Source organism: Marmota flaviventris, chromosome 13, assembly GCF_047511675.1.
Source record: "Marmota flaviventris isolate mMarFla1 chromosome 13, mMarFla1.hap1, whole genome shotgun sequence".
Classification (NCBI taxonomy): domain Eukaryota; kingdom Metazoa; phylum Chordata; class Mammalia; order Rodentia; family Sciuridae; genus Marmota; species Marmota flaviventris.
Window position 1 is genome coordinate 100,752,733 of NC_092510.1, and position 13,864 is coordinate 100,766,596.

Consider the following 13,864-nt stretch of genomic DNA (forward strand, 5'->3'; position numbering starts at 1 on the left):
AAAGCTCAGCAGAGGACCAGTGGTTCCCGGCTGGAAATCAGTCCAAGAAAATCAGAGCCAGACACCAGCCAAGAGCGGTGAAGGCGGGTTTGATCCAGTGCTTGCTGCAGAGGGGAGATTCCTGGGCGGAACTGAGCTCGACTCCAAATACAGCGCAGGTGGCAGACTGCCAGTGAGCTGCGGGAGGGTCAGTGGGTGAGAATGAGGAAAGGAGACGTCAAGGGGAGGTCTTGCTGAGCCGGCCTCTCAGGGTCCCTGCACAGGGAGGTCGAGGTCGAGGTCGAGGTCGAGGTCGAGGTCAGACGTCAGGTGGGCTGAGGAACTTCATCAGCTCTCCAGGGAAATCAGATGGTCTGGGTGGAGGGGTCAACTCAGCAGGGTTCCAGATCACCACCGGCCTGAGCAGGCCTAGGAAGGGGGCTCCAGAGAGGCCTGCCTAGGGCTGGTGGAGGAGAGGCTTGGCAAGGGCCTTCCTGGCAAATCCTCAGGGATCTCAAGTACCCGAGAGAGCCCCGTGCAGCCTGAGGAGCCCTTTGCTCTGCAGCCTGTGACACTGACAGTGAGGCCCAGTGTGATGGGGGAAGAGGGTGGGGCCTCTTCCCAGGCTCAGTCCCTGTCTGGACTTCCCCCCTAGGCCTTCTACACCCTTCTTTGATCTGCTGCAGCACCGGTACCAGCAGCTGTGGGTGCAGGAGCAAAAGGCCACCCAGAAAGCCATTAAACTGGAGAAAAAGCAAAAGGTAACACAGCCTCACTCCTGGGCGGATTGTTGGGGAGGGGAGGAAGGTCTGGCTGTGGCTGGCGCTGTGTGTTGGTGGTGGAGGGTGGGCGGGGCATGGGGGTCAGATGGTGTCTTGCCGCACAGATTCGGATCTGGACCGGGTCTGGATGATCATCCAGTTCACCTTGCATGTCACCCTGGGGTGTAAGACACAGGCCAGGATGCTAGTCCCCTGGCCCTGTGCACCTCTGAACTGCGGTGAGAAACCAGCTGTCCCAACTGCCACGGGAGGACCCTTTCCACCAAACTCCCGCACCACTTCACGCCTCTGAAAAATCAGGTTGAACATAATCCAGCTGGCCTAGGCAGAAGTGCACCCTGGGCTACCCATAAATATAGGCAAACAAAGTAGAAAAAGAAGTGCACTTCAGAAGGATGCTTTAAAGAACACAGTCTTATTGCCGGGCATGATGATGGCACACACCTGTAATCCCAGCGGCTCAGGAGGCTGAGGCAGGAGGATCGTGAGTTCAAAGCCAGCCTCAGCAATTTAGCAAGGTCCTAAGCAACTCAGCAAGACCCTGTCTCCAAATGAAAAATAAAAAGGGCTGGGGACATGGCTCAGTGGTTAAGCACCCAGTAAAAGAATGCAGGAATTAAACGTGAGCAATTTTGTTACAAATTAAGGAACAGGCCATGCCGAGGCCTCCGTGTGCCCCACACCAAGCACCTCACCTGCCCACTTCCCAGGAGCCTGGAGGGGCTGTCCTTACCCCATTTCCCAGGCCTGCAAAGGAAGCTGGAGCCGAGGTCCCCACATAAAATCACCATTGACTGCTACTGACAGGAGCTGTTAGCAACCGGCAGGAAGTCAGCTCAGTGAGATTTTCACCATGAAAAGCATTGTGGTGGTTGATTCGTGGTGTTCTACACATTTGAAAATACTCAAAAACCATACCTTATTCCTTTAATATCCCAAAATTCCAACTTCTGGAGAACACAGATGCCTCCTCCGCTGTGCTCTGTAGGTTTCATTAGGAACACAGCTCCTCTGGGGTCACGATAGTCACAGCCAACACCGTGGGCCTGCTAGCTCCGTGCAGAGGGACCCCGAGTCCCTGCACTTGGTTCTCCACGAACCTCATCAGGTAGGTATCCTGTGACCTCAGGGGGAAACTGAGGCTCAGAGAGAGGTGTGTCTGTCCCCAGGGTGTGACTTTCCTTGAAGGTGAGATCCCCGCCTGCAGATTAGGGGGACACTCAGGGATCAGAGCTACTGCCTACCTTCTAGGGCCAAACTGAGAATTAGAAGAGTCTCCCCAGGGATCCTGTGACCCTCAGGATGGGCACAAGTCCTCTGTGGCTCTTCTCCGCAGCCCGGCACTCATTACAGAGCTCGGCGTTGTAAGCGTAATGGTGTTTGAAAAGCAACCCACGACTGGTTTATTGTTAATGGCTGAACAAAGAGTCAACGTGGGATGGTAATGGCTGGTTTCAGAGGGAGCATTACCGTAACAAACTGCTTTACAGCCCCTGTGAGTGCCGCGCGTTTTAATTAGCAACTATTTCACTGCACTCAGAATGTGGGCAAAGACACAGAAACTGGAGCCTCTGCAGGCCCATCTTGTAGCCAGCACCCCTCCTGTGAAAACAGAGGCCCTTAAGCAGCTAATGAGGGTGACGCCACAACTCAGCTCCGGGCGCGTGACTTGGAGTGAACCACCACTTCCGTGAGGCCCGAGTTTCCACGCTGGGCACACAAAGGAGCCAGACTGCATGAGGGCCCGCTGCACTGAGCCTAAGTGAGATCCTCCTGGCCATCCTTGGGTCAAGGTCGAGGCTCCTGTAACTAAAGGCAGATTAACAAGGGACAAGTGTCCAAAATGAAGTTGCACCTAATACCAGAGCTTCCACTAGGAAACGCAGACAAGAAACAGTTAACCCCACGTTTCACACTGCTGAGGTGGACAGGAGTGGACAAGGCATAGGAGGGATGGTAAGAACGGGGGTGGGGGCAGCCAGGCCTGTGTGCTCAAGAGGTGGGAGGGAGGTGCCTCTCCAGTGAGGGTCTCAGGGCCTGGGGCAGAAGCAGGGAAGCCCCTCCTTGGATTGGCGACCTGCTCCAGGAAGAGGGATGGCCGGAGGAGTGTGGGGTCAGACAGCAGACCCTCTTCTGCCTTTTCCAAGACACAGACGTGGAATGTTTGGGGAGTGCTGTGTCCTAAGCCCCACCCCTTAGCACGCAGCAGGTGCTCCAAAAACACCTGCTAAGCCCACCTCAAGTGCCCTCCCGACTCCAAGCTCCTCTGGCGGCTGGTTGTCTCACCATGGCCCTGAACCCGCCAGACCCGGAGGCCGCTGTTTGGGGGGTGGTTGACAACGAACTGGGCTTGAGATGGTTGGTCCTCGAGGCCTCATCTCCCACATCCAGGGAAACCTGTCTCAGCCTTGAGTCTGGCTGCTGGTGAGGGTGCTCTGGATTTTGGACAGCAAACACCCAAACAAAGCTCCTGAACAGCTACCTATCGGGCCGGCCACTCTGCCAAAAGCCCCTCAGCAGATCCCACAGGAACCCTGTTTGCTGGGCATCGATACCCTTTTCCGGTGGGGAAAGCTCAGAAGCCCAGGCTGTATGTCTGCATCCCTCCAACCCCAAAGCCCAGCTTGTTAACCCTGAGTGGATGTCCTCTGCTTTAGCTCAGCATTTTAAAACTGTTCTAGAAGGCAGGGAGAACAACTGCCCTGCAGGGCTGACAAGTTACCCCCATACACTCAATAGAATTAATAGAGTTGATTAGCAACATAAATCAATAAATGAGGTTTGCTGGGTGGTGGTAACTTCAGTTAAATTTGGTTCTGTTTTTATTTGTCGATGGCACCTTCCGGATGCCACAGTGGGATTCACTGTTGGAGAGGCTGGAGGTCGGTGTGTTCTGCCCTCAGAAGACAGTCTTTCAGGAGATGAAACACCCTGGTAACACCTGGCCTGCTCCAGATTGTGTGGGGCCTGCAACTTCTACAGCTTGCAGCTGGTGTTTTGTTTTCCTTTTTAAGTCTAAAAGCACAGTAGTATTAGGGTGTTTACAGAGCCATGGACCCACGAATACCTGAGCAAGGGCCATCCAGGCCCCTCCGTTGTGAGGCGCCCCAAAGCTCAAGCTGTGTGAGCAACATGGAAAGCCCAGCTCTGTATGGAACAAGTGACACCCACAAGGGCCACGGCCCAGTGTGCATAGAAGCCAGTGTCATGGACCCGGTGATTGCCAGAAGGAACAGGCTTGTTGGAGACTGACCACTGCGGCTCCTGTCGTCTCCCCACCGGGTGCAGCTCAGAGCCTGTGGCAGCCCTGGGATGGGTGGAAATGGAGGCCAACAGCAACCGCACATCTTGGTGGCACATCCACACCCAGAACACCTGACCAGGTGGAACTCCTGGATCCTCAGGTCCTGCCCGCTGGAGGCTTTCGATGCTGCCAGGCTCTCAATGTCACTTTGGGCCAGGCCCCAGGGTTCGTGCCTGTGCCTGAGAAACAGCGTGAACAGCTCTTGGCAGCAGGGAAGTGGCGGTCTGTGACTCGGTTTCTGAAGCAGCCAACAGTCCCAGACACACTACTGCAAGCTTTCATTAAGCTCAACTCCAGGCTGAGAAGGCTCGACCATGTCCTCCCCCGGGGAGCCACATTGGAGGCTGAGAAAGAGTGGTGGGCCGTGGGGAAGGCAGGGCTTGTGCCTGGAGTCAGGTGGCCGGCCCAGTCCTTCTCCCACCGCTGGAAGCTGCATGGCTGGGCAAGTCGCATAACCCACGGAGCCCGTGGTCCTCATCTTCAGGATGGGGCAGTGAGTTAGGGGCAGGTGGGAGCTGAGGAAGGGCAGTTTGGCTACTGTTACTATGGACGCTGGACCCCTTAGTGCAGTGCCACTGTGCCCCCCTGCTGCCCCAGTACCCGCAGCAGCCTGCAGACGGCAGCAGAGCTGTCCTCAGGTCTGCCGTTCCGTGGTCTCAGCCAGTTCTTCAGGCCTGTCCTAGACCATGCTCCCTGGGGGCTGTTCTCTGGCCTGTGGCTCCGGCTGAAGCACCGCTGGGCCACCCTGCTGCCTGAGCCCACTTCTCCATGCCCTCGCGATGGCACATCAAAGACAACCCCAGATCCCCAGCTCAAGCCTACCACCCCCCAACGGCCTCGGCAAGTGGTAAGCCCACTGTGCCCAGCTCTGCAGGCCAGAATCCCGGCTGGCCTCTCCTCGCAGGCCCACACCCAGCTCTCAGCAAGGCCAGCATCTGGCCAGGTCTTGGCCGCAGGGCACACTCTGCTCCCCACCTGAGCTGCTGCAGTGGCCGCCCACCTGCTCACCCAGCACCCGACCTGGGACACTCCACCCAGGGCCTGTCCTCCACCACTGCCCAGCAGCCTTCAAGACCCGGGTTGGCTCATGCCATTCCTCCACTTCCAGAGGCTTCTGAATGAGTCCAGAACAGAGCCCAAAGGCCCTACTGTGCTAGGCCACGTTGGCCGCTTGCTATTTCTCCAATGTATCCTGCACACTCGGACCTGAGGGGTCATGGGAAACTTCCCAGATGTCCTCTACGTGTCGGGGAGGCCCTCCGTGTCCTACCCAAACACCTCCTCCTGCCCCACGTCCTCTGACCTCCTGCCCAGATGCAGATTTGCTTTGTTTACATTTTAAAGCACTAATGCCACCCGACAGTTGGAAATGACTTGTTTTGGAATGCCAGTTCCACCAGGGCGGGGGTCCTCGTGTACTCAGTGACGTACCTGAGCCAGGCAGGGGTGGACGCTCCATCAATATCTGTTGAAGGAATGAATCCAGGTGAGGCGGAGAGGTGCCCAGCCAAGTCAGAGGTGCCAACTCAGTACCACCCTCTGCTGAGCTGTCACCAAGGGGCAGAGACAGTGCTGTGGGATTTGGAAGTCCATGGAGGGGACCCCCTGCCTTTCCCTGTGTCCCCTTGCACAACCCTCTCAGGGCACCTCCTGACTGGAACCCTGGGTGCCTGTACCCTTTCCCAAGTCCCCTGCCTCCCTGCACTGCTGTGGTCCCAGCCCTCTGCACAGGCTCTGGGGGTGAGTGGGTTGTTTGAACTTTTGACAAGCTCCAGGACCTCAGCAGATTCTGAGGTTGGAGGTCTCAGCCTCACCTTGGTCCTCTGGGACTCCATGACAGGCCCCCCCTCGCAGCGTCGGCAGCACATGTTTACTTTCTTGCAGTTCTGGAGGCTGGAAGTCCATGATGGAGGTGGGACAGGGCTGGTTCCTCCTGAGGCCTCTCCCCTTGGCTGGCAGATGCCACCTCCCCCTGTGTCCCTCTTACAGTTGGACAGGGCCCAGCCTATGACCTCATCCCACCTCGACCACCTCCCAGTGGGCCCTATCCGCAACATGGTCACATGGGGTTGGGGCTCCCACATGCCACTCTGGAGAAAGCTGCTCATTCTGACAGACCCACGAGCCACACACCCTGTGGACATGGGCACGGAGCTCACGGCTCAGGGAGAGAGAGCCTCCTCTTCACCTCTGAGAGCCACTGTGGAGACCCTGTGGGTTCCAGAGGAGCCTCCGAATCCTCTCCCCAAAGGAGCTACCTTCCTCCTCCCTGATGGGCCATGGTGCTCCCAGGGACAGTAGTACATGTCTTCACTCACACCACAGAGGCCCTGTGAACACCGGGCCATGGTAGCCTTGGAGGGCAGCTTCAAGGAGGATGGGACCCACCCCACCTCCCAGCCACCTATGGCCACAACCTCCAGTGTTGCAGGGCCAAACAGAAGGACATGCCCAGGGCATCCCGCGGTCCCTCCCCGGGGCCAGCTGAGCTGCAGCCAGGGGCAGGGCCAGCGGGGCAATGCTGTGAATAGGAGAAGGGCCAGGAGGAAGCGGCCCACACAAGAACCCCAGGCTCTGCCCTCGCACCCCCTGTCCTTGCCCGGGCTTCTCACCTGTCCACCTCCCCGGCTGCAGGTGATCCTGGGGAAGCTGTATGAGACCCGGAGCAATCACCTGAGGAAATATAAGCCGCCCGTGAAGCTGGATGCCCTCTGGCACATGCCCCACTTCCAGAAGGTCAGTGTCCCCTTCGCCTGCCCCTTCCTGCACACAGGGCTGGCTGCCAGTCACTTCACCCCATTGCTGTCTCCACCTGTTGTCTAGGAGCTCTGCAGGCCTCTCACCATCGATTGGCTTATCGATGGCAATTGCAAGGACTAATGTCCTTTGAGCACTTCCTGAGCGCCAGGCTCGGAGATGCTCTTAGCTCAGACCCCTCACGTGCCCTGTCCAGGGAAGTCTCTGCCATCAGGCCTGCTTTGCAGACAGGAAACATGGTGGATTTGGGGAAGTGGCAGGGCCTTGGGCTGATGGCAGGCTTCTCGGTGCAGAGCCTGGGTGTCTGCCTGCCCGGTGCAGATGCTGCCGGGGCCAAGCCTCCAGGGATGGGACTGCTGATGCTTCATGTCCTCTGCCCAGGACCCAGCTGCTTGCCCTCCAGTGCTGGACCTCCCGTGCAGAGGGGAGCAAGTGTGCGCGGGCCAGATGGACTTGGTCAAGGGTCCAGGGAGGTGGTGAGCTCCGGCCTCAGAACTGAACCCGTGTTCATGTGGCCATGTGGCCCGGTGGCTCCCAGACAGGGCTCCTGTTCAGCGGCCTTCAGCAGGGGAACACTGTGAGGGCCAGGGGCACCGCAGACCAAGGGAAATGGAAATGGGGAACAGTGGCTTCGGGACGGGGAGGGGGCTGTGTATGCTCAACGTGGACAGAGAGAGGCTCTCTGGAGGCCACCAGGGGCTGGCCTGGCCCCAGGAAGACAGCTGTGCGCAGCGGCGCTCCTGGCTGGCCCGCTGGCGGCCGAGTAACTCGAGCTTCGGTTCTGACGTGAGGGTGGCTGGCTTCCTGAGCCTGATGCACGCCAACAAGCTGCTGAGTTCTGCCGGGAAACCTGCTTTGTCCCTCCTAATGCGGCCTCCATCTGCATATGTCAGTGACCATGTGCCCTGCCGCCCGTCAGCCCAGGCTGCCGCCATGCTCACAGCAAATGTCGAGGAAAGAACATGACCAGGCGCCGTTCTGGACGTGGCAGGAGTCACAGCCGCGCTGCTCCCAGGAGCACCTCCCGCCTCGGCCTCCACGGTGCACCCGCCTCTCATCTCTCTCTCTCTCCTGTCCCAGCTTTAAGACAAGTCCTCCGCTCTCCGGGGCCGTCCTTTGCCTTTCCTCTCTGCTGTTCCCTGTGTCTGTGGGGATGCAGGCGTCTGGGGACATTGCCCCAGTGGATCCACAGGCAAGAGAGGCCCCTCCGTGAGGCTCTGCTCGACAGCATGGACTCCTGGCCCCTCTGATTAGAGTCCAGCACTGTGGACACGGGATGGTGCAGGTGGTCTCCCCCCACCTCACGTCTCCCCTGCCGAGCAGGGAAAGGCCGGCCGCCCAGGTACCATGGAGAGCTCCACGCGGGTGTGCTGTCTCCTGTGCCCGGGGCCCCCGCAGGCCCAGGCAGGGGCTTCATGCGCAGGAAACAAATGCTCCTCCTGTGGTCAGCAGCGGGGGTGTCTCAGGATCAAGCCTCTGGGTGGCTGTAGAAAGCTGCTCTAACACACGGCCCAGCCTGGAGGGGTGACTTTCGCTCGGTGCCAGGCATCGCGAGAGGCCATTTTTGAGGACGACTTGATTTCCTACTTGGAACAAGCTTCGCGCCCTGCAGCACTGTGCCCTCCTCACCCTGGAATCCAGGTCTTGACAGGGTGGCACACGCACACTCCCCACTGTGCCACAGAATTGATGAGACGTAACATGCAGCCCCCGCTTTATGCGGGTGCTCTTCCTCCTTCCTAAGGATGTTCGTGGGACTCTGCCTGCTAATGCTGCAGTCACCCCCTCCATCAGCCCGGAGCCTGAGGCCGCAGGAATCGGGGGCTTGAGCAAGACTCTCAGAGTGGGGTGGTGCCCAGGGATCAGCCCAACAGAGACCCCCGACCCACAGAGTGCTGCTGTTGTGGGACGTCACAGGCAGTCCTTCCCTGTCGGGAGGTAATTACTGAGTGCTGACATGTTGACCCACAGCCTTCCTGTGCCGCAGTCTGGCTGGGCACAAAATCACGAGCCACTCACAGCCTTGTAGGTTCAAACAGCAATTCTTTATTCCCGAACTGACACAGGCACTCTACACGCACGTTCTGGGCAAAATCCACACTCTCCACCGGGCTCTGAATCCCGCGAGAACTCAACGGGAACTCAAGGCGCCTGAGGCAGCAGGATATGCCCTATTCCCAGCAGGAATCACCTTAAACCTGGAACGGCCCTAAACCCCCGATCAGCCCTAAACCCAGATCCGCCCTGGTCCTTGAGCAAGGTCACCTTTCATGCAAAGTCACTGCAAATGACCTGGGTCCACAATGGAGAGTCCTTCCTCTAAGCAACATGGGGTAGGCTGACAAGGAAATTGCCTTGTGTCATACCTACTTAGCTATGACTCTCAGCATCCCTGTCCCCAACCCACTGGTGTGGAAATAGGCTCACCTGTGTCAGGGTCCAGTCCAGGGCTGCCTAACCCTGGGCCTCCTGAGACTGCCCCTCAACTGCACCCTGCCCAGCAGTCGTCTCTCTCTCCACCTCGGGGACGCCTTTCTTCCCACAGTGGCACTTGACAACTTTGCAACTAATTAATTAACTGGGTGATGTTTTCATCTTCCCCAGCCAAAACGTTAGCCCATAAGAACCGCCTTTGGGTCCCCCATCGAGTCCCCAGAGCCCAGCAGGGTGCCTGGCACCAAGGACGTGGTCTGTGGAACGAACAAACGAGTGGACAGGTGAATGGATGACCGAAGACATTCAGGCCTCCCCGGGGTCTGATGGACCCTACCCAGCTGCCCCTGCCCTCCCACCACGCCTGGTCTGGACCGAAGGCCCGCTCAGCAGTCAGGTGGGGGCCGCTGGCCTGCGTCACGCACGGACTCTGAGGCCTTTGTCTGGGTCTCGGGGCTGCTGATCCGCCGCCCCCACTGGCCCCATCATGAAGGGAAACAGCGCTTCCAAAAAAGTTGAACCTGTCAGGGTGATGGATGACCTAAATGGACTCTCCCACCCCGAACAGATGTCGAGGCTGAACTCTGTCAGAAATAATTAAACACCTTTCACACGGGAAAGCAGCAGGCCGGGCGGCGGCCGCCCAGGGCCGGGTCACTGCGTCGCCCAGGCTGCTCTCTGCTCCCTCAGCTGGCCACGGGGGGCTGCTGCAAGAGGGGCCGGGGGACCCCCATCCTGCACGGCACAGGCCACTTAGGGTGAGAGAGGAGAGGGGCCGAGGGGGGGAGGGACACGTCCTCCGTGTGGCTGCTCCGTGGGCCCTGCAGCGTCTCAGGCAGGCAGGGCTGCCCGCTCTGGTCCCTGTGACCAGCGATTGCCACAGCATGGCGGCGCCCCGGGGGGTGGTTGGTGGCAGCTGGTGGGCCTTCCAGCCAGGACATTCACACTGTGCTGAGAGGCCTGGGTCATGGAGCCTCAATCTCCGCATCTAAAGGTGGGAGGGAGGAGGGTTCCTTGAAGAGCCTTCTAAACCACGACCCTGGGTTCCAAGCTGGGCAAGGAGCGGACCCCAGGCCCAGACTGCACCATGAGGGGAACCGCTCTCGCCCCTGGGGAACGGGCCGAGAGTTCATCGTCTCCCACTACTAAGTGGAGGAGGCTCTCACACCTTTGGCAGGGTGTGCTGGGGCCACAGGGCAGAGCTGTGGCAGGGGGCAGGCGGGAGGGGAGCAGGGGACTGTGTATGGGAGTGCGGCCAGGCCAGGTCAAACGTGACCCTGCCACGGCCTGGCCGGGTGGCTTTAGCTAAACTCTCTTCCTCTTCCATAAAATGAGCTCATGATGCTCCCCTGGCAGGGGTGCTGGGAGGATCTGACGAGCGCATGTGTGTTCAGCATTTAGCAGAGCACCTGGCCCATGCTGAGCTGCCAGTCAGGAGCAGCTGATTGGCAGTGAGGACAGTGGGGGAGACTGCTCGCTCCCTCCCTCCCTCACTCAGAGCTCTCTTCCTTGAGCACCGTTGGTACCACCCTGCTCTTGACACTGATGACATGGTGACCTATGAACCAAAGACCATCACTGCTGCAGTGGGGTGCTGGCATGGATGGACAGCAGCTACACAGGTGGACGGATGGACAGGGACGTCTGAAGCAGCCCCAGCCCCAGGTACACAGTGCACAGCCTGAAATGATCGAGACACACAACCTTGGCTGGCCGCCCCTAGCTTGGGTGTGGGTCTGCTCCCGTGATGGTAGCCCTGACCTCTGGATGCGGGCTGGCTCCCTCTGCTTGCCCAGCAGCCCTTTGGCCCATGGAGTGGTGTGGTTACTGACATTGTCCCTTTTGCTCTTGGCTGTGACTGCTTCTGAACTCCGTGGTCTCTGGCCACCTAATCGTAAGCCATGAAAAGTAGTTGGTTTCTCCTTCTACCCAAAGCCAAGGGGTGAGTGCTCTCCAAGGCTGGATGGTGGCCAGGAAGAGATGGCTTGGGTGCCCTTGAGAGACAGACTGTGGGCCATACACAGCCCCAGGAATCCAGGCTCTGATCTGCGCTGATTGACACTTGGCTAAATATTCCCAGGGGAAAGAACCTGGGCCCACGGCCCCACCTGGACAGGACACCCATATGACCCTGTGTCTGCACAGCACCACGGACCTCTAGAAAGGGAGTCCCCCACATGGTAGCTGTGGTGAGGGGGTGAGGCGGTTTCTTTCTCTGATACTGTGTTCTACAGGCTTTGAATTTTGAACCAAGTCACTTGCATAAAACTAGTCAGGCTATTTTTAAAAAACTGTTCTTTGAGGATGAAGACTCCAAATTCTTCCCAGGTGTTTCCCCATGGTCATGCCTCCTTGGAACCCAGTTCTCTGTCACTTCTCACAAGTGCTCTTAAGCCGCTGGCCGAGACACAAGATTCGCTTTCCATCAGACACAAAGGCCGGTGGCCAGCGTGTCCCCAGGAGTGGAGACTTCTGGCTCCCCGAGGCTGCTCTGCATGGCCAAGTCCATGCTATCACTGGAGACTCGCTTCCCTCCTGGAAGAGGGTTTGCCCACGCACCTGGCGGCCTCCCCTGCACCGCGCACTCCGCCCCTCCCGTGGCTGCTGGCCGATCCCCACATTACATAGTCGTTCAGCCACCAAAGTATGAACAAATTGACGGTATTTCCATTTGGCTTTCGGTTTCAGCCCCACTGCTCTAGAATAATGGTCCACGCTATTAAGCTAACAGTTTGATTTACAGGCTCTTGTGCTCTGGATGCCGGAATCAGGCTCTTCTCTTTGTGGAAGACTAACCCTGCCTTGGGTCTCCTGGGCCTCAGGCTCCCTAACAGGAGCAGGAGATGGAGAAAAAAAATTACCAGCAGTCAGCCAAGCACCGACACCCAGAGACCCAGCTGATTAGTGAAAGCTGCTGCTGAATCTAAGAGAAGGATTTTCTCTGCCACCCTTAAGCTCTCTTACAAATCATGGCTGGCTAGAAAGTTAACTCTCTGTTAAACCTGGAGCGGGCTCCTGCCCTGTCCACCCACCACCTCTGCCTCGACATCGGCCTTGCTTCCTGTACATAGGATGGGCTGCCCTCGCCAAGGTGTGCCCAATCCCAAAGTCCCACTCCCCAGACCCAGGAAGGGCTGATGCCGGGTCTGCTGCCCCTCCCCAGGCCCCACACTAGTGGTATTTTAAGATTCCTGTCGCTCTCATGCATTGGAATAAGAATCATCCAAGGTTGCCATGCAGGGTGCCAAGCGCAGGAGTGGGGCATGTCACACGCAGGGATGGGAAGAGTGACTCAGAGGCCCCGACGCAGCTGACATTCCTCCCTAAACACAGACACCCCTATTATAAACTGACACCATGCAGAAGAGCTGATCGCCCAGGGACAGAGGTGGGGGCTCCGTTGGTTTTACATAACCTGGCACCTAGGAGGTACCGAATATTTTGGCACCTGCTCAGGAGGTGACATTGCTGTCAAATACTGGCAACTCACAAATGACCAGAGCTGAAGGTCTAGGGTGGGGGAAAGAGGATTGAAGGTGTGCAGGAGGGGCGCTGGGGGACAGTGGCCAAGGTCCCTGAGCAGTGGAGAAGTCCTGGGGTGTCAGGTGGAGCCGGAGGCTGGCGGCAGAGGGAGGGCCAAGGCTGGCACATATGCAGGCCCAGTCCTGCAGCCTAGGGCCCAAGCCCTAAATCCTGCTGGCCCCCAAGGGCTTTTAGCTCCATCCAGAAAGCTCTTCTCCTCCACCAGGTGAGAAAATTCTACTCTTGTGTTGAAAGTCGACCAGAAAATAGAGCAGGAGAGCTTGCTTTAGAATGAGGTACACACCTCTAGTCTCTAGAGAGAGTGAGAGTCTCGTGGGGAATTTGGGGAATGGAGGAGACTTTGGGGGTCCCCAACTTCTTCTTCCAGCTCATCCCTAAGAGAATAAGCCACTGGCTCACGGAGGAGTTTGGTCCTGCGCCTGACCCCTCAGGAGCAAGGTCCTCCACGTCTTCCTTGACTCCTTCTTGTTTCCAGGTGTCCTGGCCCGCCAGCCTGTCCCCCTGCACCAGCTCAGCTGGTGCGGTGGGACCAAGGTTACCTCACCCACTGCCAGTGGCAGGTCCTCCCAGAGGGACATCCCTCTGAGACCTGCTGGGATAAACCTGGGGCTCAGGAAGGTGCAGGTGAAATGAATGCAGATGCCGTGGGACACACGCAGCCGTTCTGGGCTCCCTGGAGGGGCACGGCCCTGCCTGGAGAACATCCACTGGGGAGGAAGGAAGACATGGCAGGGGCTCCCTGGCCTCTCCCTTTCCTCTGTTCAAAGAAAGTCCTGGGCAGTGATGTCTCCAATAGTGCAAAAGTAGTTTGACCAAAGCCCCATGGCTGGGAGGGTGGAGGGAGGAAGTCACTGTAAGGACATCCTGCCCATCCAGAGTCCTCCAGCCTGGACACTTTGTGAATTGTCCCATTGCACATCAATACTCTCAGGAACCTGTGTGGCGGGAATGGATAGCCTCATCTCAGAGGCAGGAAGCCCAGGCTCCCTGGCTTACAGCACGTCAAGGTGAAGGCTAGCAAGGGGCCAGTCGGGGATGTGGACTCTGGCTGGCTGCTTCAGGACTT

General features: G+C 58.3%; 1 protein-coding gene across 2 annotated transcripts in view; it reads left to right on the forward strand.

Moving 5' to 3' along the window:
• The window catches only part of Cfap77 (cilia and flagella associated protein 77), a 119,942-nt gene that overhangs the window by 91,746 nt on the left and 14,332 nt on the right, over positions 1-13,864 (forward strand). For both annotated transcript variants that reach the window (XM_027945412.2, XM_027945421.3), the window contains 2 exons: positions 635-740; positions 6,700-6,801. In XM_027945412.2, coding sequence (XP_027801213.1) covers positions 635-740; positions 6,700-6,801 — 208 coding nt within the window. The remainder of the gene's footprint in view (positions 1-634; positions 741-6,699; positions 6,802-13,864) is intronic.